Genomic DNA, 24,162 nt, shown 5'->3' on the forward strand with positions numbered 1-24,162 from the left:
AATCTTCTATCTCTCCAGATTACCAGTACGCCCTCCGGCATCAGCCATCTAAAGTTGATTTCAAATTTGTTCAGGACAGATGTTAAAAATTGATAGGGCCTTCTTAATTCTCTAATTCTCCTCGGTACCTGTTTTAGAACTGTTAGTTGTCGTTGGTTGTAAATTATCGGGTCGTCTCTAGTTCTGTTCAGCACCTCATCACGTATTGATTTTTTAACAAACTTTACATGAACTTCTCTTGGTAGATTATTCTTTTTTGCGTAATTTGTCTGTATTCTATACGTCTCGTCGATCTCACTTGCCATCTCATCGTTTTCTATTCCCAAAGCCTTTGCCATTAGGTCTGCCATCGTGCCTGGTAAATCCTCACCTTTTTCTTCCTTTACGTTCTGGAACCGTAGGAATTGGGCTGCTTTCTCCGATTCTAACGCGAGGACCGTTAACTCAAGTTCCTTGTTTGCCTGGATCAGCCTAGCACTCAGCTGCTCCATTTTTTCATCCTCCTTTTCCAACCTTCCTTCTATTACATTTATTCTTTGTTTGTGTTTATTGATCTGTTCCTGGAACTTCTCGAATTTATCGTCCATCTTCTGCATTCTCTCCTTTAATTCTACCGTATCACTCCTTATTTCTTTAATATCCTTTTTAAGTTCTTCATGATTTTTAGCCATTGCCTCCTGCATGGACTGTAGTATCATCTGCAACTCCTTAGTTGAGTTGGATCTTTCTCTCTGAGGCATATCCTCTGAAGATCTTTGGTTCGAGGGACTGGCAGCCGCTAGGGATGGCTGGGATGCTGGCTTCCTCCCTGTGCCAATTTTCGTTAAATTTGTACTAGTCATTTTTTGGAGGAATTGGATCCCTACTTTAATTTCCCTACTTTAATCCCACTTACTTCTCTCCCTCGTAACTTTCTCCAGTCCTCCTTTCTTTCTTTCTTTCTTTCTTTCATGTATCTTCCTTCCTCCCTCCCTCCCTCCCTCCCTCCTTTCCTCCCTCCCTCTCTCCCTCCTTCCTCCCTTCCTCCCTTCCTTCTTCCTTCCTTCCTTCCTTCCTTCCTTCCTGCCTGCCTGCCTGCCTGCCTGCCTGCCTGCCTGCCTGCCTGCCTACCTTCCTACCTTCCTTCCTCTCCCTCTCCTCTTCCCTCTACCTCTACTCAATTATCAATTTTAAATAGTGATAGGAGGTAGTAAACACTATATTTCGATTAGTTCGTATGTTATATAGGAACAGCTGTCATAGGATAGTGAGATAGTGTGAGAGACTTATCGGTTTATCACTGTATATATATGTGTGTGTATGTCACATTTATAATACAATCTATTAATCTATTTTGATAATAAAATCTAAGAGTAGAATGCTTTTAGTTATTACTTATATTATAATCAAACTGTCTCCTAGATTAACCAGTACTAGTGCCAATAATATCGAAAGGAGTTGGGATTAATAGTCTTACAACAATAGCAATAGCAAAAACAGTATATTCCTTTGATGGTAGTATTATCATATTAATTCCTATTTTTTAAGTTCAACCTTAGATGCGTCCCTCCTGTGTTGGATAATTATATGAGAGTGTTTGGGTTCCCCTTCTCCGATAGATCTTCTTTCTCTCTCTCCAGATAGTAGTATCCAAAGGTTATCCAGAAAATATAGTCAGCAAAAAATCCTGTTTTCTCTTAGGGTATTAAGAGGGGGGGGGGGAAATTCCAGATTTTGTCAGTAGATGTCGCTCTTCCACGTGTCCAAAAGCTAACCAACTGCAATCATATATGTATATATATATATGTTGCTAAGATATATTTATTTTTTCCTTCAAGCCTTCAAGACTTGTATAATTAGCTCAAAACCCCCTGAAGGTATCTGTATAGTCAAAGTTATTTACAACCGGCTTTCTTATGTTAACAGATTAGGTTTAGGTTCACCTTATCAGACAGTTCAGAGAGTAAAAAGATAAAGCCTCCATTTTTCACTCAGCATATTACTTCTTGCCGCTGTGATGGGGGAGGGTAAGCAGCCCCCCCACTTCTTCTTGGAGCCCTTAATCTCTTGAGCTGTTTTGGGATAGAATTACTTTCTCCAAGATTGTTAGGTCACTCGCAACTCCGACAGCTTTTCTGTAATAAATCCTCGCTTGCTTTGAACTCTTGTCAGCATTTTGGGACGGCCATTACTGTCGCCCTCTTCCACGTCTGGGGATATGAAGGAGATTCCAAGCACAGACCATGGATTGCTGTCCTATGTTCGTGTCAAACCAACCTTCTCTCTTCAGTCTTCCCTCCAGGAAGGCTTGGCTTATCAAAACCTTTTCAGCAAACCTCCTCCGGACATTAGTTCTGGCTGCTACTAACAGAGCTCTCTGTCTGAGCAGCCATTCATGCTGGCAGCAAGTCCCGCCCTCCAACGGGGCTGCTTCTTCAAGGAACTGGAGCACCTGGTCATAACAACGGACACCAGCCTATACGGTTGGGGTGCTCATCTCCAGATGCAAGTTATCCAGGGCAGGTGGTCTCAGGCGGAGCTTGCCCACAACATAAATTGGCTGGAGCTCCGGGCCGCCAGGCTTGCCCTGCGTCAATTTCACAATTGCATCAAAGGCCGTGATGTTCTGATTCTGACAACATTGCCACAAAGGCTTGCATCAACCACCAAGGTGGCACGTGATCTCTGGCCCTGAGGACAGAAGCGGAGGTACTGGGCCGTTCGGTGGAGCGTCACCTAACTTAGCTACGGGCAGACTACATATCGGGGGAGGACAACGTGACCGCGAACTGGTTGAGCAGAACCACCATCCAGAACTCAGAGTGGCGCCTTCACCCATAGTTGTGACCAAGTGTCACAGGTTCGGCTCCCTGAAGATTGACCTCTTCGCCACCCTGGCCAATACGCACCTCCCCCAGTTCTTCACCAGGTTCCATTGCCCTGGAGCGGAAGGAACGGACGCCCTTCGGTCTCGCTGGCTTCCCCGACTATTGTATGCTTTTCCACCTCTTCCACTAATTCCGCTGGTGATCAGGAAAATTCTGGCAGAAAAGGCAGAAGTGTTACTCGTGGCTCTACACTGGCCAAGGAGGTCCTGGTTCTCCGACCTTGTCAGCTTGTCAGTGACTCAGCACTGGCGCATACCTCAGGAGCAGATCTCCCTCAACCAGGGGGCCATTCAGCATCCGGAGCCCTAGTGGCTGCAACTGGCCGTTTGGCACTTGAGGGGGACCTCCTGAGAGTCAGCCCCTCTACTGTCAGGATCTATGAGGCAATTTGGTCAGCCTTCTCAACTGGTGTCAAGCTCATCGCGTCATCACCACCTCTGCGACTATTCCACAAATCCTGGATTTCCTACAGGAAGGTTTGGACAAAGGCCTCACGCTTAACACGCTCCAGCGGCAGACAGCAGTCTTGGCCACCATCCTGTCCACGGACTCACAGCTGCCCCTTAGTAGGCATCCACAGGTTCGTAGCTTCCTCAAGGGGGGTGCCAATCTCAGCCCACCTACAATTCACAGATATCCGACTTGGGACTTGTCTGTCGTCTTACAGTCTCTGACCGCAGCCCCGTTCGAACCCCTTCGATCCATCAGGTTGTGCCACTTAACACTCAAGATGGCCTTTCTCATAGCCATCACCTCGGCCCGCAGGATTTCCGAGCTAGCCACCCTTTCGGTCAGAGCCGACCTTTGCATTATGCATTCAGACAGAGTCATCCTCAGACCGGACCCAGCCTTTGTGCCGAAGGTCAACAGTGTCTTCCACAGAACACAGGAGGTGATCCTTCCGGACTTCTGCCCGTGTCCCAAGCACCCAAGGGAGCACGTGTGGCATAAACTTGATGTGTCTTTCATTTCCATGTTTTTTTGTCTAGCCACTGATAAAATAAATCCCATATCTTATAAAATTGTTTATCTTCCTGTTCTCTAATTTCAAATGTCAGTTTACACATTTCAGCACATTCCATTATTTTGTATTATTTTGTAACTTCCTCCTGCGTTGGTATTTTCTCATTTTTCCATTTTTTTGCAAATACAATTCTAGCTGCTGTTAACACATTTAACAATCAAATATTTCAATTCTCTATTGTATGTTTCCGGTACGATTCCCAATAAAAAGATCTCTGGTTTAAAGTCTATGTTTTTGTATCATTTTTTCCAACCAAGTGTGGATTTTAGTCCAATATCTTTTAGCTTCTATGCATGTCCACCACATATGGTAATATGAACCCGGTATCTGATGACATTTCCAACCTTTTTCTGCTTTATTCTTGAACATTCTTGCTATTCTTGTTGGGGATAGGTGCCACCTGTAGAACATCTTATACAAATTTTCTTTATATGCAGTTGACATTGTCATTTTATAATTTTGAAACCACAATTTCTGCCAATTCTCTAAGTCAATCCCATGTCCCAAAATTTTCCCCCAAGCAATCATAGATTCTTTAACTTGTTCTTCTAACTTAACCTCTAGTAAGTATCCACACAGTTTTTTAATCACCTTTTCATCAGTACCTATTAAAATTTTATCTAACTCAGTCATTTTATCATGGAAACCTTTCATTTTAAGATCTTTATCATATCTAGAATGTATTTGCGCATATGAAAACCAATTATTCTTTATACCTTGCTGTTCCAGTTCTTGCATAGATTTAAGTTCACCGCTTGCATTCAATATTTCACCATATCTTTGTTCCTTTTTGTATGTTATTGGATATGAAAATGCTTCAATAGTTGTTCTGACCCCCGTTCTCGTATACCAAAGCACTCCGAAACAAGGTCTCTGCAAGATGTTTTATTTACACACAGTTTAAACCTTGGCAGCAATCCAGGTACAGATAACACCTTGGCAGCAATCCAGCCTGCCGAGGTACGACACAGATTTGAGAGCGTCTCCAACTCTAATGATAAGTTGATTCCTGCAAAAACAGCTTTCGGAAAGTCCTTCCTTAAATAGCCTTGAGAGGAGCCTGATTACAATCACCTGAGTCCAATAATCTCTTGTAACTGCGTAGCTGTTTTCTACGTCTATCAGCTCTCCATTGCTGGGCATCCAGAAACCACTCCCTTGTCTCCTCCCCACTGCTCCAAGGCATGACGTCAGGAGCACACTCCCTTTGGCTTTCACCACTGCTCCATGCCTCAGGCACCTCCTGGTGGCCAACCAGCCTCTCTGATCCCTGCTTGGAGTCGGAACCCTGTCCAGGATCCTCCACATCCTCCAGAGCCGACTCATAGGGACCCTCGCTGTTGGAGTCTGGTGGCAGCTCCAACGGCTCCTGTTGGGCCACAACAATTAGTTGATAACCAGACTGGAGTTTTTAGATAATGCTGCCTTTTAATCATCTCCAATTTAATAGCAAAGCCTCACGTATATAATGTCTTCTAAAATACCTGTGCGTTTTAGTTTCCTTGTACCATAAAAAAGTGTGCCATCCCAACAGCAAACCATGTCCTTCTACAGTCAATAGTCTAGAATTTCTTAATGTTATCCATTCCTTAACCCACATCAAACTTGTTGCCTGATAATATAATTCCCAGTTAGGTAGTCCAAATCCTCCACTTATTCTAGCATCTTGTAACAATTTTAATTTTATTCTACAGTGTTTCCCTGCCAAATATACTTCAACACCATTTTGTTTAAATTGTCAAAATAATCTTTCCCTAGTCTAATTGGAATTGTCTGGAACAAATATAAAATCCTGGGTAGTATGTTCATCTTGATTGTTGATATTCTCCCTATTATTGATAGTTGTAGATTTCCCCATTTTGCCAAGTCTCTCGCAATCTGCTGTTTGAGTTTATAGTAATTGTTCTCTTTAAGTGTACTACATCTTGCTGTCAAATATATCCCCAAATACTTGACGTTATTCATGACTTCGATCTTCAAAGCTTCCACCAATTCTTCCTTTTGTCTTAATAACATGTTCTTTGTCAAAATCTTTGATTTGTCTTTATTTATTTTTAAAACTGCTACTTTTCCATATTCCTCAATTTTTTCTATCAATTTCGGTGCAGTTTCTTGTGGATCCTCTAATATGAAGACCAGGTCATCTGCAAATGCAAATATTCTTCCTTTTTAATTTTCATTCCTTTTATGTCTTTTTCTTCTCTAATGTTTCTATTTATGACTTCTAATATTAAAACGAACCACAGAGGTGATAGTGGACAACCTTGTCTCGTCTCTTTCTTTATTTCAATAGAGTCTGTCAGTTCTCCATTTATCATTATCTTTGCTGTTTGTTTGTATTACATAGTTTGTATGGTTTGGGTGAATTTCTTACCAAAGCCCATCTGTTCCAGCTGTAGCAACATAAATCGCCAGTTCACATTGTCAAAGGCTTTCTGTGCATCTAAGAACATCAATGCCATTTGTTTTTCAGGATGTGCCTCATAATATTCCAAAGTGTCCAGAATTATTCGTCTCTCTGGTAAAAATACATTTTGATCAGGGTGAATAAAATTGTTTAAATATTTTTGAGTCGTTCTGCCAATATTGAAGCAAATATCTTACAGTCTGAGTTTAGCAGAGAAATAGGTCTATAATTCTTAATTTGAAGTGGGTCAGCCTCTTGTTTTGGCACAAGCGTAATATATGCTTCTGACCACGATTTGGGTATCCTCATCTTCGACATAACCTCATTCATAACTTCTAGTAATGGAAGACACAACAGTTCCTGCAGTGCCTTATAAAATTCCACTGGTAGTCCGTCCGGACCTGGAGCCTTTCCATTGTTTTGTTTTTTAAGTGCTTCAGTTAACTCCATCATCGTTATATTGCCTTCTAGCATCATTTCAGTTTCTTTAGGTATCTGGGGTAAATTCACTTTCTGCAAATATTGTTTGGCTCCTCCCTCTTCTATATTCTCTTGTTCATACAATTTTTCATAGTAATCTTGTACAATTTTTTCTTTTCCAGGGCGCTGCTCTGGAGAGTCCAAGCAAGGATTAAATACAGCCAATCTGCCCAGAACTGAATTGAAACTTTAAGCCACGCCTCTGGTGCTGATTATCTTCAGTTTTTTTCAATTCAGCTAGCCCAGTGGACGCGCTTAGAGTTTCTCCAATTCTGAGATAGATTGCTTGGACTCTCAAGAGTACTTTTAATAAGGAAAATAAGGAAATAAGACAAATAATCACGCAGAGCAGGCTGGTGAGTCAAAAAATTTTATTTTTAATTGGCGTTCTCACCCTTGGCTCTCCTGGTGTCCGGGGCTTCACTCTGGCTCCTCAAGGCCACAGGCAGCTGTTGAGGAAAGCGCGTGGGTCGGAGTGCCGACACCAGCGCTGTTGGGGCACCCCTACTGGGGGCCATTTCCCGCTGGGAGCCCGCTGTTGCCGTTTGTGCTTCTTGCAAGTCGGATTGCGGCGCGGGCTTCCAGGGCAGCCATTTTGGCCATTTTCACTTTAAAATTTGGCGCGCAAAGCAGCGGTGAGTTCCGGCCGCCATTTTGGATTGCGCAACTTTTGGTTTCGTCGAGTAAAAACTTTGCCGCAGCTGCCTGAAGCCTGGCTCTTTGCAGGAGCCGCATGGAGTCAGACTTGACCGGTGTGACTGGCGACCTGGGCCCCAATCCAATCGATTGATAGCGGCGTGGGATCGTGGCCTGCTGGGTCGCCCCCTTGGATCTCCTGCAGGCGCTGGGAGCGAATTCTGCTCGCGCGAAAAGCTCCAGTAATTGAATCAGGCCTTGCAGTTCTTGTCTCCTCAGGAGCATCGTGCTACGGTGGGCTTTGTGGAGGTGGTGAGTGGTGGTCTTCCCATCCCCTACTATCCTATCCAGAGATTATTACAGTGGCAGATCAGGCCCCTGAAACTTCTGAGGGTGTCTCTTCCAGAGCCCCTATAAGACAGGCCGGGAAAGCTGCCAGGGAGGCCATTAGAGGGAGTAAGCCTTACTCCAGGCATGGTCCCAAACAAGGCTCAGGCCTAGACAGAGATGCCTTAAGACGCCAGAAAGCCTTAGAAAAACAGTTCTCCAAGGCCCAACAGCAGGCCCACTCTTCCCTTTCGGTGTCTCCTGGGGAGCCCTCCAGGGAACTTCCTCCAGCCCAGGGAGGGCCCATTTCTGATAGTGAGGAGGAAGGCCAGGAATTCTCCCCCACAGCTTCATTTGCCATGGCTACTTCTCCAGGCCCCTCAATGGCTGACCAGGCCGATCTCTTTGCCTGTCCCTCAGATATGGAAGAGGGACCAGCTCCAATGGGACCCTTGGCTCCTCAGCAGCCGATCCCAGGGCCCGCTCAAGGGGTTCGCCCCATTGAGGACCAGGGGCCTAACTTATCTAGTGAAATGCAGGATATTATTAACAGGGCCATTTCCCAGGGCATTGAGGCAGGCATGCAAAGGAGGGGCAAGCGCACTCGCAAGACCCACCATTTGCAGCCCCCAGGAGGATCCCAGGGAGATGACTCCTAGTCTTCCACCCGCGTCCCTGTATTCTTCGGTGGCTACCGATGATTCAGACTGGGAGGAGGAAGAGGATATCCTTCCTAGGCAGGAAGCTGAATTCTCTGGGGATGAGTCAGGGCCATCCAAAAAACCGGCCTTTTCAGGCCTATTTAAATTGGACAACTTTAAAACTATTCTAGACAAGGCAAAGATCTCAACACGTCTGGAGTCAACTCCCCCAGCCCAAGAGGCCGTAGATCCTGATGACCTATCTGGGGACCTTTTTGAGGAACCTATTTCGGTCCAGGAAATTGTTCCCGTGCCCAAGATGTTCCTCAATTTAGTACAGAGGCAGTGGGTGCAGCCGGCCACCATGGCTACCCCCAGCAGCAATGACAAAAAGCTGTACACGGTGGATGCCAGCCTGGAGGATCTGCTCAAGCTACCTCCAATTGATCCCCCTGTAGCGGCTCTCACTTCCTCCTCTGTTCTCCCTCCTGACCTGTTGGAGGGGCTCAAGGCTGAGGATAAGAGAACCGAGACTGCTTGCCACAAGACTCACCAGGCAGCAGCGTGGGCTATTAAGTCATCCGCTTCTGCCTCCTTTTTCTCCAGGGCAGCTCTCCTGTGGCTAAGACAGCTGTTGAGAAAGATACCTGCCAAGGACGTTAAAGTGAGGCAGGATATCAATAAGATCATGGCAGCCACAGAGTACACCGCTGATGCCACTCTGAGTGCTGCTAAATTTGCCTCACGCGCCCTGGCGTCTAATGTGACTTCCAGACGTCTTCTGTGGCTTAGACATTGGAACGTGGACATGCGCTCCAAATGGAAGCTTGTAACTGCCCCCTTTAAAGGGGACAAGCTCTTTGGTGAGGTCCTTGATCCAGTCCTTGTGGAAAACAAGGACAAAAAGAAGGTGATGCCGTCAGTCGCTAAAAAGTCTGATCGTAAGGGTTCCAGCTCCTATAGGAGGCAGCCCTTTCGGAACAATGAGCCCTCCACTAGCTCCGCCCTCTATCATCGGGCATATCCCCAGCAGGGCGAGCGGTCCCAGGACCGTCAGTCCTTTCGCGACAGAGGTCGCCAGCAGCATTACTCCAAGCAGACATTTCGGGGGGGCTCCGGTTCACGGCCTTTTAGGAGATATTAATGACCATCAAAGGTCAGCTCCCATAGGAGGGCGACTACAGTTGTTTCACGCCAAATGGGAGCAGACCACGTCGGACCAGTGGGTTCTTCAAACGGTCCGCATGGGTCTCACTATGGAATTCTGGTCCCTCCCACCCCGCCACTTTATCAGGTGTCCAGTTCCCTCGGGCATAGTCAAAAGATCCCTCATGGAACAGGAGATAAGGCACCTCAGAGAAATCAGGGCCATAGAGCCTGTTCCAGCAGGCCAGGAGGGAACAGGATATTACTCCATCCTATTTCTGGTTCCCAAAAACTCCGGAGGGTGGAGGGGGATATTAGATCTAAAAAAGTTCAATTACCACGTGACATATCGCAGGTTCAAAATGCAGTCCCTCCAGTCCATCTTGGGGTGCATCAGACCAGGCGATATACTAACGTCCATAGACCTCAAGGAGGCCTACCTCCACGTCCCTATCCGCAAAGCCCACCGCAAGTTCCTGAGGTTCACGTACGCAGACCGCCACTACCAGTATCGGGCCTTGCCGTTCGGCCTGTCATCGGCACCCAGTACATTTACAAAGGTTCTCGCAGCTGTGGCGGCCTTCCTCCGGTTACATCTGGTCAGACTGCACAGCTATCTGGACGATGTTCTCATTCTGTCATTGTCGCATCAACAAGCAGCCAGAGACCTGGAGCACACCATTCAAGTGCTCCAAGATCACGGATTCTCCATCAACCTGGAGAAAAGTCATCTTGTTCCAACGACCAGGCTGCAACATCTAGGAGCCGTCATAGACACCGTCTCGTGCACAGTATCCCTGTCCCCGGAAAGGGTGGCCAGTCTCCGGGAAAGGGTCGTTCAGGTGCAGCAGTCACGCCTGGTCAAGGTGGTCCAGCTCTCACAGCTCCTAGGCAAGATGATTTCGTGCCTGTCCATCGTGCCTTGGGCAAGACTTCACTCCCGCCTGCTTCAGTGGCTCCTGCTTCCATACCAAAGAGCCAATGAAAGCAGCTCAACAAGGCTGATTCCAGTCCCTGTAGAGGTACGTCGCTCCCTCAAGTGGTGGTTGTCTCCGGCCCTGTTGAAGGGGTCTCCATTCAGGGAGCCAGTCCGTCTCACCATCACGACGGATGCCAGCCTGTTCGGCTGGGGGGCCCATTGCCACAACCAGCTGGCACAGGGCAGGTGGTCCCCCTCCGAGGCCGCTCACAGCATCAACTGGCTGGAGCTGAGGGCGGTCAGGTTGGCACTCAGACGGTTCCAGAGCACCATTCAAGGTCAGCACGTGCGCATTCTGACAGACAATGTAGCCACCAAAGCGCACATCAATCGCCAGGGAGGCACGCGCTCCAGATCACTGATGAAGGAGGCAGAGCTCTTGGGTTGATGGGCGGAGAGATACCTTCTCTCTCTTCAGGCGGAACACATCTCGGGCACGAGCAACACCCAGGCGGACTGGCTGAGCAGGTCCACGGTCGACCACTCGGAGTGGCGTCTATACCCGCTACTGTTCCAGCAGCTGTCCCAGAGGTTCGCCCTTCCGCTGGTGGACCTGTTCGCCCCCGCGGCCAACGCACACCTCCCACGGTTTTTTACAAGGTTCCACGACCCGAGGGCCGAAGGAGTCAACGCGTTGCACAGCCCGTGGCCGAAAGGTCTGCTTTACGCCTTCCCCCCACTACCTCTTCTTCCCAGAGTCATCCGGAAGATCCTGTCAGAGGAGGCGGAGGTGCTGCTAGTGGCACCGTTCTGGCCCAGGAGAACCTGGTTTGCGGATCTGGTGAGTCTCTCGGTCGCACCACTGTGGCGGATCCCTCCATAGGACATCTCTCTCAGCCAGGGGGTCCTTCAACATCCAGAGCCCCAGTGGCTGCAGCTGGCCGTCTGGCACTTGAGAGGGATCTCCTGAGCAGAGGCAGTTTGTCGGACAAGGTGATTGGCACCATTCAAGCGTCCAGATGGCCTTCTACGACGCGCATCTACGACGCCACCTGGAATACCTTCGCCAGATGGTGCACTGCTCGTGGTACGTCTGCATCTTCCGCTTCAGTTCCTGTCATCCTGGACTTCCTGCAGGAAGGTTTGGACAAGGGTCTGGCGCCTAACACTCTGAGGCGTCAGGTGGCAGCTCTGTCAACCATCCTTTCAGTTGAGGGCTACTCCTCTCTTGGCCGGAATCCGACCATCCACAATTTTCTCAGGGGAGCGACCAACCTGAGACCCCCAGTGGTCCACAGATATCCATCTTGGGACCTCAACGTAGTGCTGAGGTCTCTCATCGGTCCCCCCTTTGAGCCACTTAAAACGGCCAGTATCAAACACCTCACATTCAAGACAGTTTTTCTGGTCGCTATCACTTCAGCTAGACGCATATCAGAGCTGGCTGCCTTGTCAGTCAGGGAGGACTTGTGTCTCATTCGACAGGACAGAGTGATCCTCAGGTTGGATCCTTCCTTCATCCCGAAGATCAATTCCTGGTTCCATCGGGCACAGGAGGTGGTCCTTCCGGATTTTTGCCCGCACCCTCGTCACCCGAGGGAGAAACGCTGGCACATGCTGGATGTGCGCAGGACGATTCGCAGATACATCAAACGCACGGCCAGTTTTTGGAGATCCGAATCTCTGTTCATATCCTTTCAGCCGGCTTCCCAAGGAAAGAAGGTGTCTTTGTCTACCATCGGCGGATGGCTGCGAGCCTGTATTGCCCTTGCTCACGTTTTACAGTCCGTTCCTGTACCTCGCAATATCATGGCACATTCGACTAGGAGCGCCGCCACCACAGCTGCCTGTGCTACACAGGCACCGATTGAGGAAATTTGCAAGGCGGCCACCTGGACTTCACTGTCTCCATTTGTCCGAAACTACAAGCTGGACAGTTTTGCATCAGCGGAGGGGGCTTTTGGGAGGCGTGTTCTTCAGGGCATCCATACCAGCGGAGAGACTCTGATGGCTGAGCCTTCCCACCCTAGTGACAGTTAGCTTGGGCATGTCCCTTGCTTGGACTCTCCAGAGCAGCGCCCTGGAAAATGACCATTGTCTTACCTGAAGGGTCGTTTTCAGGGCGCTGCGATGGAGAGTCCACCCCGCCCTGGGGTCGGTCTTCCGCTGGTGACTGTGTGAAGTTCCAGTGTCTTGTTGTTCTGTTGTTGTTGTTTTGGACTATTGACTTGTTACATGTTAGACTTCCAGTTGGATTCTCAGCGCGCACAGTTCCACGTCTTCATTGAAAAAATCTGAAGATAATCAGCACCAGAGGTGTGGCTTAAAGTTTCAATTCAGTTCTGGGCAGATTGGCTGTATTTAACCCTTGCTTGGACTCTCCATCGCAGCGCCCTGAAAACGACCCTTCAGGTAAGACAATGGTCATTCTCTTCATTTCCATAACAAATTTGCCCTTGATCATCTACTAATTGCATTATTTTTCTTGATTCTCTCTTTTCAATTTATACGCTAACCATCTGCCTGATTTATTTGCATTTTCAAAGTAATTCTGTTTAGCACCTCTATTTTTTTGTGCTAATTCCTCTTTTTCCATTAACCCCATTTTATGTTTGATTGTGTCCATTTTTATTTTAATGTCCTTTTTTTGTGGAGATTTCTGTAACTCTTTTTCAAATCTCTTGTAGTCATCATCTAGTATTTTAAAGACTTGTCTTTTGTTTGTATTTCTTTTCCTTGTATAGTCTATTATCAAGCCTCTGGCATAGGCCTTCATTGTATCCCAAAGATTCTGCATTGATGTGTCTTCTTTTCTGTTTTCTTTAGAGAAAAATGCCAGTTCTTTCTCCATTTTCTGTACAAAGTCCTTTTCTTTTAATATAGTGTTGTTTAGCGTCCATCTAAATCTTCTCCTTTGTCCTTTCCATTTAATTGTCATTGGATTGTGGTCCGCCCAAGTGCTTGTTTCTATGTCAATTTCCTGTACGTTACAAATCAATTCTGTTGAAATCTATATCATATCTATTCTGGACCATGATGAATGTCTATTTGAGTAGAAGGTATATTGTCTCTGTGGGATTTCTTTCTCTCCATACATCTTTTAAATCTATTTCATCAGTCATTTTAAAAAAAGATTTTGGAAGAGTCTTTTTATTCAGTTTTGTTGTTTTTTGTGTTTTATAGTCCATATTCTGATCTACAATTCCATTAAAATCTCCCATCATACAAATGTTAACATAGTCAAGCTCAATTATTTTCATGTGTAATTTTCTATAAAATTTATCTTGGTTGTCATTAGGAGCCTAAATTGCTATTAAAAGTATTTTTGTATTATTGTCCATAATTTACACCATCAAGATTCTTCCATCATCATCTGTGTAGATTTGTTCCGCTGGAATTGTATCAATATACAAAACCACTCCTCTTTTCTTACACCTTGGCAATGCAGTAAATGTTTTCCCTAATTCTGGCTGCACCAATATTTGTTCATGCTGCTTTTTAATATGTACTTCTTGTAGGCAGATTATGTCCAATTTTAATTTCTCTAATTTATGAAATGTTTTCTTTCTTTTAATAGCTGAATTGAGTCCTTTCTATTAATTGTAATCAATTTTTTCTCTTCCATATTTATGCTTTATAAAAAGATTTATTGCTCTAGTAGATCTCGGTTCCCGTTGTTCTCTAAGGTCAATGCTGCCTACTGCACCTTCTTATTTCTCAGTAACAACTATGCACTCCAAACAAAAAAAGGAACAAAATAAAAGTCTTCAGGTTCTTTTTTATCTTAATCCAGTTCAGTGGACTAAAATAACAGAATCCGGCAGAGAAAAGGGAAAAAAAATATATGTCTATGTATGCATCCCAAAAAATAGACAAGAAAAATAAAAAAGAAACACACCTTTAAAAAAAGGGAAAAGAAAAAGAAAACCAAACATCTTCTGCCTCCGACCAGCTGGCAATGGCTAAATGAGAAGGAGAGTAAGGGAGTAAAAAGGAAAAAAAGAAAAAAAAGGGGGGGGGGAGAGAAAGACTGCCACTGTAAAATCCAAGGCTCTTATGTTAAGTTCCAAACAAAATTAGCAAGTTCTATTTGCAAGATCACAACAATCTTCTTTCTTTGAACTCCAAATTCTCTTTCAGGTCCAAACTCCATGCACTGATAGTATCCCAGAAGAGCACCTGTATAAACAATCCTTCATGCTCATCTCACTATCATTTCATAAACAGGCTCAAAGATCTTGAAATGTCTTTTCTCTAAACACTCATACAAGAAAAAGAAAACAATGTTCTCAGGCCTCTAGGTGGCAGTGTTATTTATTCTCTTCCAATTTCCCTTACTTTTCTTATACTCAAATAAAAGAGAGAAAAAGAGATTTAAAAAGGAAATACCATTAAAGCATTGAAAAGAAAAGAAAAAGGTAGGGGGAAAGAAGACAGCAAAAATTATTATTCAAATATTTAAGAAAGAAAAGACAAAAGAAAAAAAAACAGTCCAGTTTAAAATGTAAAAGGCATTTGCAAAAATCCAGCCAAATTCCAACAATAAAAAGGAAGGGAAAAAAAACTCAACTCTGGCTTAATCTCACTGCTTAGCCTCTTCAGTCTTCAGCTTTAATTTAACTTTTAATCTTTTAGGGTGTTCTCTCAAATAATAATGATGAAAAGTCCTTTCACCAGATCGACACGCTTTCTCTCCTGCTCTTTCTTCCATACTGGAGCTGCCCCCAACTTCAGCAACTGCCTCGCAGCCACCAGAAAAAAAGGCTTCTCCTGGATCAACCAGGGACTTTGCGATGTCCCTGGGATCAGCAGGATGTTTCCTTCTCTGTCACCGTCTCTACGGGATGGTTTAGGTCCAAAAGGATCGTCCAGTGGCAGAGATATTGACGGCGATCTTGGAGCTGCAAGATCGCACGTCATATCGTCGTGATGTCAGCCCCGCCTCAGAAGCATCTCCTCGTTTCCCCAATTTTACAGTACTTGAAAATTACTAACAAATTTCCTGAAGCATTGCATCAGGGATGCATCAATTCTGTTTCAGGGAGATAGTTCTGAAAGATATCAGCCATTAACATCTTTATAGAATTAAATTAGCAGTTTAAATTGGGCTTGAGAAAGTGGTAGTTATTAATAGGTTTGTTTGTTTGTTAATTTAAAAACAAAAATAATACAAACAGTAAATATACAACTGAATACAAAAAAGAAATACAAAAGAAAAAGATTATTAATAGGTTTGTGTGCATCTTGCATGTAGCAATTTATCTGTAAGAGATTCTTAACACTATTGTGGCAAAATTTTCCTGCAATATGAAAAGCTTGAAATTTTATGGAAGAGAATAATTTAGAGTATTGTAATAAAGTTTGGCTCCTTGTGATAAGAGGACTGACATGCCTTAGAAGAATAGGTCCTTATTCTTTTCAGCAGAACTATTAATTTCAGACAGATCATAATATATTAAATCATTTTTATTCTTTCCAACACAACTCAAAAGTTGGAAAAAAATGTGCAATGGCTCAGAACTCAGTCATTAGGATAACTTTCGAAAAGTGAAAAAGAATGGGGTCAAATTTGATATGGTAGGAGAAATTGGTAAAAGAAAGCTTAAATTAAAAAATGGCCAAGATTCATGTAAGTACTGTGAAGAAGAAAAATTCCAGGAAGTGCATTTGGTCTCTACTATGGTATGTTGCTGACTCTTCTATCCTTCCTCCCTCCTTCCTCCCTCCTGGTCATTTGATGCAGATTAGAGCATACTCAAGCAGCCCTGTGCTTCCATTGCAAACACATAACCCCAAAGAGAAAAGATACAGGAGGGGAGAGCAGAAACATGATTACACATAAATAATATATACCGTATTTTTCGGTGTATAAGATGCATTTCCCCTCCAAAAAAGTAGGTGGAAATGTCTGTGTGTCTTATACAGCTAATGTTGCTGAAGCCCTGGCCACCTGCCGACCCCCACCCTTTGGCCTCTGCCTCCCAGCAATTTGCCTCCTTGCAGCAAACAGCTTGGACAGCTTCTGCACAGCCTGATTTAGCACAAGCAGCTGATTGGTGGTTGGATTGGCCTCCCGGAATACCGCCTATCAGCTGTTCCAGGCTGCCTGGATCACCACCACCTAACGCTACCATCGCTGCTACTGCCTATCGCCGCCTCAGCGTATCTCAGCTGTTCCAACAGCTATCAGCTGTTCCAGGCTGCCTGGATCGCCACCACCTAACGCCACCATCGCTGCTACTGCCTATCGCCGCCTCAGCGTATCTCATTTTTGGCCTGAAAGGCTAAAAATGTGACCCGCAGAGCCGGCAATAGCCAGCAACAGCAGTGGCAATTCCCGCAGCCTGGAAAAGCTAATAAGTGGTATTCCGGGAGGCAGATCCAACCGCCAATCAGCTGCTTGTGCTAAATCAGGCTGCACTGAAGCTGACCAGGCTGTTTGCTATTTGCTTCAAGAAGGCAAATTGCTGGGAGGCAGAGGCAGATTTTTTTCCCTTGTTTTTCTCCCAATAGCTAGGTATGTCTTATACTCCGGAGTGTCTTATAATTTGAAAAATACAGTATGTACTGACCAGTGGTGGGTTGCAGGCGGTACACCCCGCTACGGGCATACCGGAGCCTGCCCGGAGCACTGGATACTGTTCCGGTACGGTGCTCTGGAGGTCCCACTCACCTACCTGAGCTCCTTACCAGTCTTTTAAGTCTTCGGCGCTTCCGCACATGGCACATAAAGCGCCTGCGCAATGCTCCGCTGAGCAGCTGGAGCATCGCGGAGGCTCGTGGAAGCGGTAAGACGCATGCGCATGCTGTGCGCATCCATGTGCACAATGCTGGGCCCTTTCCGGAACCCACCAATGGTACTGACCCTGATTCATATTTGAGGAGATAATGCATATGCACACGTAAAGACACGTGACTTTATTATGCAGAAGTTGAGCCATTGTTGGAAAGTGATTAGGAAAAATTCTAGAGCTCATGATCTGCATATTTTCCCAAACTTTATACAGCTAATTACATGGAAGAACCTGATCTGTATTTTAAAATCACATTTTAATTTTAACTGAAAGGTTCCCAGTTAAAAGGAAAAAATCCCTCAATTATTGACAAGCACAAAAAAATATTAATATTTTAGGTTCATATTTAAAACAAAACATTGCTAAATTATATAACAAGCTGTTAGCCATAACTTAAAAGTGCAAGGGAAAATGTATACCTAAGAAATAACTAACTGGGTTCTATCCTGTCATTGTGCATTTATCTGTGAACAGATGCTGAACTATGTACTATTGGACTGATTATAATGGGACTGCCTTAAAAAGTGTGACCTTGATTGTATCAGTTGTACTAGACTCAAGGATTTTTCAAATTGCAAATCTTAGTTATTATATGCATAGCAATGCTTTTAACATTATTTCTTGGGCTGTAAGAACATGTTAATCAGTACCTTGTGACTATGATTAATGCATTTGCAATCTTTCTTTTCCATAAAATGGAATACCGACAAGCTCTTTAAGGTAAAACTTAGGTCTGAGTTCACATGGCTTTTTTCAATATTACTATGGTGGTGTCTGCTATTAAAGAGGTGGGTAATAGGAATGAAAGTGGGTATAGTCTCTAATCTGAAATCTAAATGTCTGACTTTATTCTGTATTGCATGCTTAAGTTTCCTTATAGGAACAGTGAATACATTTTAGGGATTTTTGATAATTTGAAGATAGTGTTACAATCCAATATCCACTTGACTGCCAACAAGCCCTATTAAGCTTAGCTGAGTACATAAGATTATACTTTAAAGTCATAACCAGGTTAAAGCTAAAGGCTCATTAAATTTCATGTGGATGAGGCACCATAGGTAAAGGTAAAGGTTCCCCTTGCACATATGTGCTAGTCGTTCCAGACTCTAGGGGGGGGGGGTCATCTCCGTTTCAAAGCTAAAGAGCTAGCGCGACTAAATGTCAAAGGCGCACAGAGTGCTGTTACCTTCCCAGCAAAGGTGGTCCCTATTTTTCTACTTGCATTTTTACATGCTTTTGAACTGCTAGGTTGATAGAAGCTGGGACAAGTAACAGGAGCTCATTCTGTTAGCACTAGGGATTCGAACCGCTGAGCTGCCGACCTGATCGACAAGCTCAGTGTCTTAACCACTGAGCTACCACATCCCTTCTTAATTAATGAATTATCATTAATTTCAGTGGAAATATTTTAGGAAATCTAACTTTCTGAAGTGTCCCTAGCATTTTAAGACTACTTTTTTTCAGAAAGCAGATTTTCTTTTCTCACACTCTTTTCCAACCCAGAACCATTGGTTTATCCTAGAGCAAACATGCGGAAGTACATGGAGTTTGTTGATATATATGAGTGTGTGTACTGTGATACTAGTCTAACTATCATTGTAGAGAAATTGAACAATGAATTAACCCATCTGTCCATTCCTAAAACTATCCACGTACAAAACCATCTAAATAGACACAAAATCAAATATTGTACTATTAAACTTTTCTAATATTTGTTTTGAAAAAAATAATTTGAACCATAGATTTATTATTAAGTATTAGAGTGATATCATGAATGTGAATTAACATAGATGAAAGTATATAAACAATATATGATGTTGGATCTAATCTTCATCAGAAGCAAATGGAAGCTAATTAAAGATTGCATTATCCTAAGTGAGTTTATCTAGATTTTGAGAATTTCAAGAGAAGACCTTCCTGTGATCCCATTTGTACATTAAATAGGAAATAGTCTATTAAAATTTTTGATACACAGGATTAGAATTTCAGAGCATTGTGACTGTGCTATTGCACTCAGTTGCCTTAATCATTGCATTAGGTGGCACAATGGCTCAGTTTAGCCTGCAATACTGCATTTTAACCACAGGTTAATTCTGCCAGTTCAGCAGTTCGAATCTCACCAGCTCAAGGTTGACTCCACCTTCCATCCTTCTGAGGTTGGTAAAATGAAGACCCAGATTGTTGGGGGGCAATATGCTGACTGTGCACAGCTTAGAGAGGGCTGTAAAGCACTATTGCTATTGTCAGGCAACACAGATTCCTTGGCTGAGAATCAGAGCTGAGCACCCCACTTCTTGAGTTGGTCACTGCTGGATAGATGAAACCTTTAAACCTTTAATAATTATGATATGTGATATATGGTAAGAAATTCTTATAGCTGATTATTTTGTTGTAGTTCATAATTTGGATGGAATTGCAATGCATGTTTATATTTTACATCAGATTTTAATCACTGAAGTTCATTATATTTTCCAGATCTTCATCCTTTACAAAATGGCATAATTAGTGTAACAAAAGAAGTTGCAATAAAAGAGCCATAGCCATGAATTATGTTAAGCTTGATATAGAATTCTTATAATCAGATTGAAATCATATTTAGTAACCAAGAAGAAAACTTACAATCATAAAGTGCTGATAAATCATATTTTAATATCTTATTTGTATTATCTAAGATTGTTTCAAGGACATGAAAACAACATTCTTTTCTTTCCACAGGGCGTGATAATGCATGTGAGAAAACATCATACATGTTCCTAAGAAAAGAGCTTCCTGTGCGACTTGCTAATACAATGAGAGAAGTAAATTTGTTGCCTGACAACTTGTTGAATAGGCCTTCTGTTAAGCTAGTACAAAGTTGGTAAGTGCTCATTAAAATAAGAGCAATCAAATTAACATGAGTTGCACAACAAAAATTAGTTATGGCATACTGTATTTACTTATAATTGATTTAGTAACTGTGTTTCTGCTGTACTTGCCTTAACTAGATCTTCTCACATGCATGTTTCTTTCTTTCTTTTTAGGAAAGCTCAATTTCCTTTTTTCCTGGCCTTTGTAGAAACTTCCTTGTTTTCACTGTTCCCCTCATTTTCTAACTTTTTAAAATCTGCTACAACACATTTAAAACAATTTTGTATATATCTATCAACATGGATGCATGGATGTATTAATTATGTAATTTTATAGTATAAGACTAAGGTTATCCTTTGCTATTGAATATAATTTATATTATGTTAAGTTGACCTTTCTTTAAAACATTATTTTTCTATATAAGTCCTTGCTTAATGGCTGGTAACTTAACAATTGTTCAGCTTAATAGCCTTGGAAAGGTTGCTTTAAGGCCTATAAAGCACTTCCCACCATCACAAAGCATGCACATGCACACACCACATCATGTGAGTGTGATGTGGATGCTTGACAACCTGTTCATAGTTACGGGCATTACCAACATTCAAATTATGTGATAACACTCATATTATAGCACTCTCTATTACATAATATTATAATGTAATGTATAATGTAACATAATATTGGAAATATTGTCTCTCATATATGGCAAAATTATGATAGCTATGATTGTTATCTTGGTTAACTTTTGTGTAAAACAAATCAGCCCAATCTGGATACGTATTGTGCCTTTTTTGCATTGAAAAATTGTTCTATCCATCAGAACCTTCCATTTCTCCTACTCCATGTTGATTACTTTTCTCAGCAAAAAGTTGTTCATCCTTAGGGTGTACATTTACAGCTTTAATAACTTCTGGGGGAAGCTGAATTTTTTCTTTCTTTTCCCAAAATAATTTTATTAAATCATAGACTCATAGGGCTGGGAGGGACCTTGGAGGGCTTCTAGTCAAACACCTATATTCCAGGAGACAAGCTGTTCCATTGAATGATTTGTCACTGAGTTAATTGTTTGCTAGCCGAGCTGAAGAGTTACTGCGCAGGTCATAGGCCCTTATCAGCAATGATTTACTACGCATGCTTCTTAACACGTTTCATATACATCACACATTCCAGAGACTTCTTTACTTTTGTTCTTCTGTTCGTCTGCTAAGAAGGTGGACGATAATTGCTCTTGCCAAAATGTAACAATTAGATAGATTTGTTTATTTTCTTATTTTCATATTAAATCTTGTTTTAATTAGAACTTGTTATTGGATCTTACTTTCGCTTTTCTGAAGATATGCTGTTTGGAAAGCCGTAGATTTCTAGACCTCATTAGCTCAGGGTGAAATTTCCCCTGGCAACATGATTATTCTCACTGTCAGGAAATTTCTCGTTAGTCCCAGGTTGGATATGTCTTTAATGAACTTATGCCTATTACTTCTTGTCCTGTCCTCGGGTGCTTTGGAAAATAAGTCAACCCTCTCTTCCCTGTGACAACCCCTCAAGTACTGAAAAACAGCTATTGTGTCATCCCTAGGCATACCTAGTTTCCTTAACTGTTCATCACGCAGTTTAGCCTTCAGATCCCTTATCATCTTCCCTTCGCTCTTTCTAGTATTTCTAGTACTTTTTGTATTGTAGAATCCAGAACTGAATGCAGTATGCCAAGTGTGGCCTTAGTAGTGCAGTATATAGCACTTACTGTCACTTCTTGTCATCTTGATGTTAACCCTCTGTTGATGCATTGACTGTTTGACAGCTGCATCATACTGCTGACTAATATTTAAATGGTGGTTGTGGCTTAGCGGCCTGGCAGGAGAGGGGAACTGCACCATGCGAGTGTTGGACTGGGGCACATGCATTCACAGCTCAACTTGCACTAGGACACCTGAATCCCTCTAATATTGAGCCAGGTACAACCTATTCCTGTGATGGCAAACCTAGGGCATGCATGCCACAGGTGGCACACAGAGCCATTTGATAGGGCATGTAAAGTGTTGCCCTGTTAGCTCCAGCATGCATGCGCATGCTGGCCAGCTAACTTCGGCCTCATTTTTGGCCGTTTTTCACCCTCCGGTGGTTTCGAAACCTCCGGAGGATAAAAAATGGTCTTAGGGCCTTTTTTGTTGCCCTCCAGAGGCTTCAAGAGGTTTCAGGAGACTTTCACCCTCCGGAGGCTTCAGGAGGCTTCCCTGAAAAGGCTTCCCTGAAAAACGGCCCTACAGGCAAACCAGAAGTCTATTCCCAAACTTCTGGGTTGCCCGTAGGGCTGTTTTTCGCCCTCCGGAGGCTTCAGGGAAGCCTCTGGAGGGCCTCCAGGGGGGGTGGGGAAGGCTGTTTTCACCCTCCCCAGGCTCCTAGAAAACCTCTGGAGCCTGAGGAGGACAAAAAATGGGTCCATCATGTGTCAAAAGTGGTGGGGGGAGGGCAGGGGTCGTGTGTGAATGCATGCAGGGAGTTGTGCGCATAGAATTATGGGTGTGGGCATGCCCACACATGACCAATGTTCCCTCTAAGCTGCGCAGCCGCTTACATGACAAGACAACTGCCACACAGTGATTTTTTTGTTTTAAACATGCCTCCCTTAACAAAACCCCAGTCAACAGGATCAAGGCTTTGATGAGGTTGAGCTCCCCTTTGGAGACCAGCGTGGAGAAATGAACCGCCATCCCCTTCAATTAGCATGCTGAAAAGCAAATTAAACTCATCCCTTGTTTCCCTGCGCGCACTATTTAAAGAAGGAGCTTTGGGAGAGAAGCTGAAAACGCAGCCAAGATGGGGGGAAAGGCGGTGCCTGGCAGCGAAGGGCTTCAGAAAGGGCAGCGAAGCAGGTTAAAGGGGCTAATTAAAATGGTCCCTGCTCCCGCCTTCCGTTGAAAAGCCTTTATCAGGCATTTCCAGGTTGAAGCCGTGGGGAAAAAAAAAGAGAGAGAGAAAGTGCTTCTTTCCCTATTTCTCCTTTTAAAACAGCCTTTACTTTTGGCCGCCAGAGCGGAAGTCAGTTCCTAGTGCTCCGAAGGTAATTTTGGGACCAATATATTCTGTTACTAAATGACTCACAGCCTGAGCAGGCCGGGTTTGATTCGGATTTCCGCCACCCATCGCAAACTCACGGGGTTACTCGCTTCTTCCTCCCTGCTTGCCTAAAAGTGCCCAATCTGAAGGACTTTCCCATTTTTTTTACCCGAATCGCGGTTCCCCCCCAGCTCCTAGGAGATCCGAAGCCCCTTCCCTCTTTTGATAACACAGAAGCACTGGATACAAAAAAAGGCTCTATTTGAAGTTGGCAGGATTCAAACTTCCTCCTTAATTAACTGAGCTCGTTTACCGCTCTCCTTCCCTCCCCCTTTGATTACGGTAGAATAATCCCCTCCTCCACCTTTAAAGGGATTTCTCTTTACCCCCCCCCCCCCCCTAAATTAACCTGGAGCCTCGGATAGATCAAACGAAAGATGGCAGAAAGTGGATGGAGGACGAATTTTAAAAAAAGTCTGGCTTAGTTGTTATTGTGTTTAAACTGTGGTGATTAATAGTAAGAACTTGTAACCTGGAATTTCTAAGTACTGTCACCATCATTTTATTGTGTAAAATGTCCTGTGATGTGCAACCACAGAGAGAAGATGTGGGGTCTCAGGAATTGAGTACAGGTGTGATAACATACATAAACATACCTGAAGGCAGACTGGATGGGTAAATATTCCCTTTTCCTATGCACCGCTTGGAGAGTCCAAGCAATGGGTTAATTCAGTCTGCTTGCCCTTTGGACTGAGGAACACTTTTTCCCTTTTGACCACACCTCCTTGTGTAGCCACTCCCCAGAATTTTTCCTCAGTGAAGCCCGTTCGGATGCAATTTCTTGAGTTCCAGCTGAATTAATCCTATTTTTTGGCTTGGACTCTCCATTCCTTGCTCTCTTTTTCCTAAAATCTCCCCTTACTGTTGTGTTTTGGATTCCTTTTGTTGCTGTGTTTTTTCCCAGCAGATTCTCCGCTCTAGAAGGCGGCGGCCATTTTGGGCGCAAAAATTTTTGCGCTC

At 43.8% G+C, this 24,162-nt stretch overlaps 1 protein-coding gene across 2 annotated transcripts in view; it reads left to right on the plus strand.

Moving 5' to 3' along the window:
• The window catches only part of PDK3 (pyruvate dehydrogenase kinase 3), a 131,686-nt gene that overhangs the window by 20,621 nt on the left and 86,903 nt on the right, over positions 1–24,162 (plus strand). For both annotated transcript variants that reach the window (XR_014175081.1, XM_081949271.1), the window contains exon 3: positions 19,957–20,098. Coding sequence is in view for 1 of the 2 variants with exons in the window: in XM_081949271.1 (XP_081805397.1) it covers positions 19,957–20,098 (142 nt within the window). In the remaining variant the exon portion in view is untranslated. The remainder of the gene's footprint in view (positions 1–19,956; positions 20,099–24,162) is intronic.

Source organism: Natrix helvetica, assembly GCF_964273705.1.
Source record: "Natrix helvetica genome assembly, chromosome: 3".
Classification (NCBI taxonomy): domain Eukaryota; kingdom Metazoa; phylum Chordata; class Lepidosauria; order Squamata; family Natricidae; genus Natrix; species Natrix helvetica.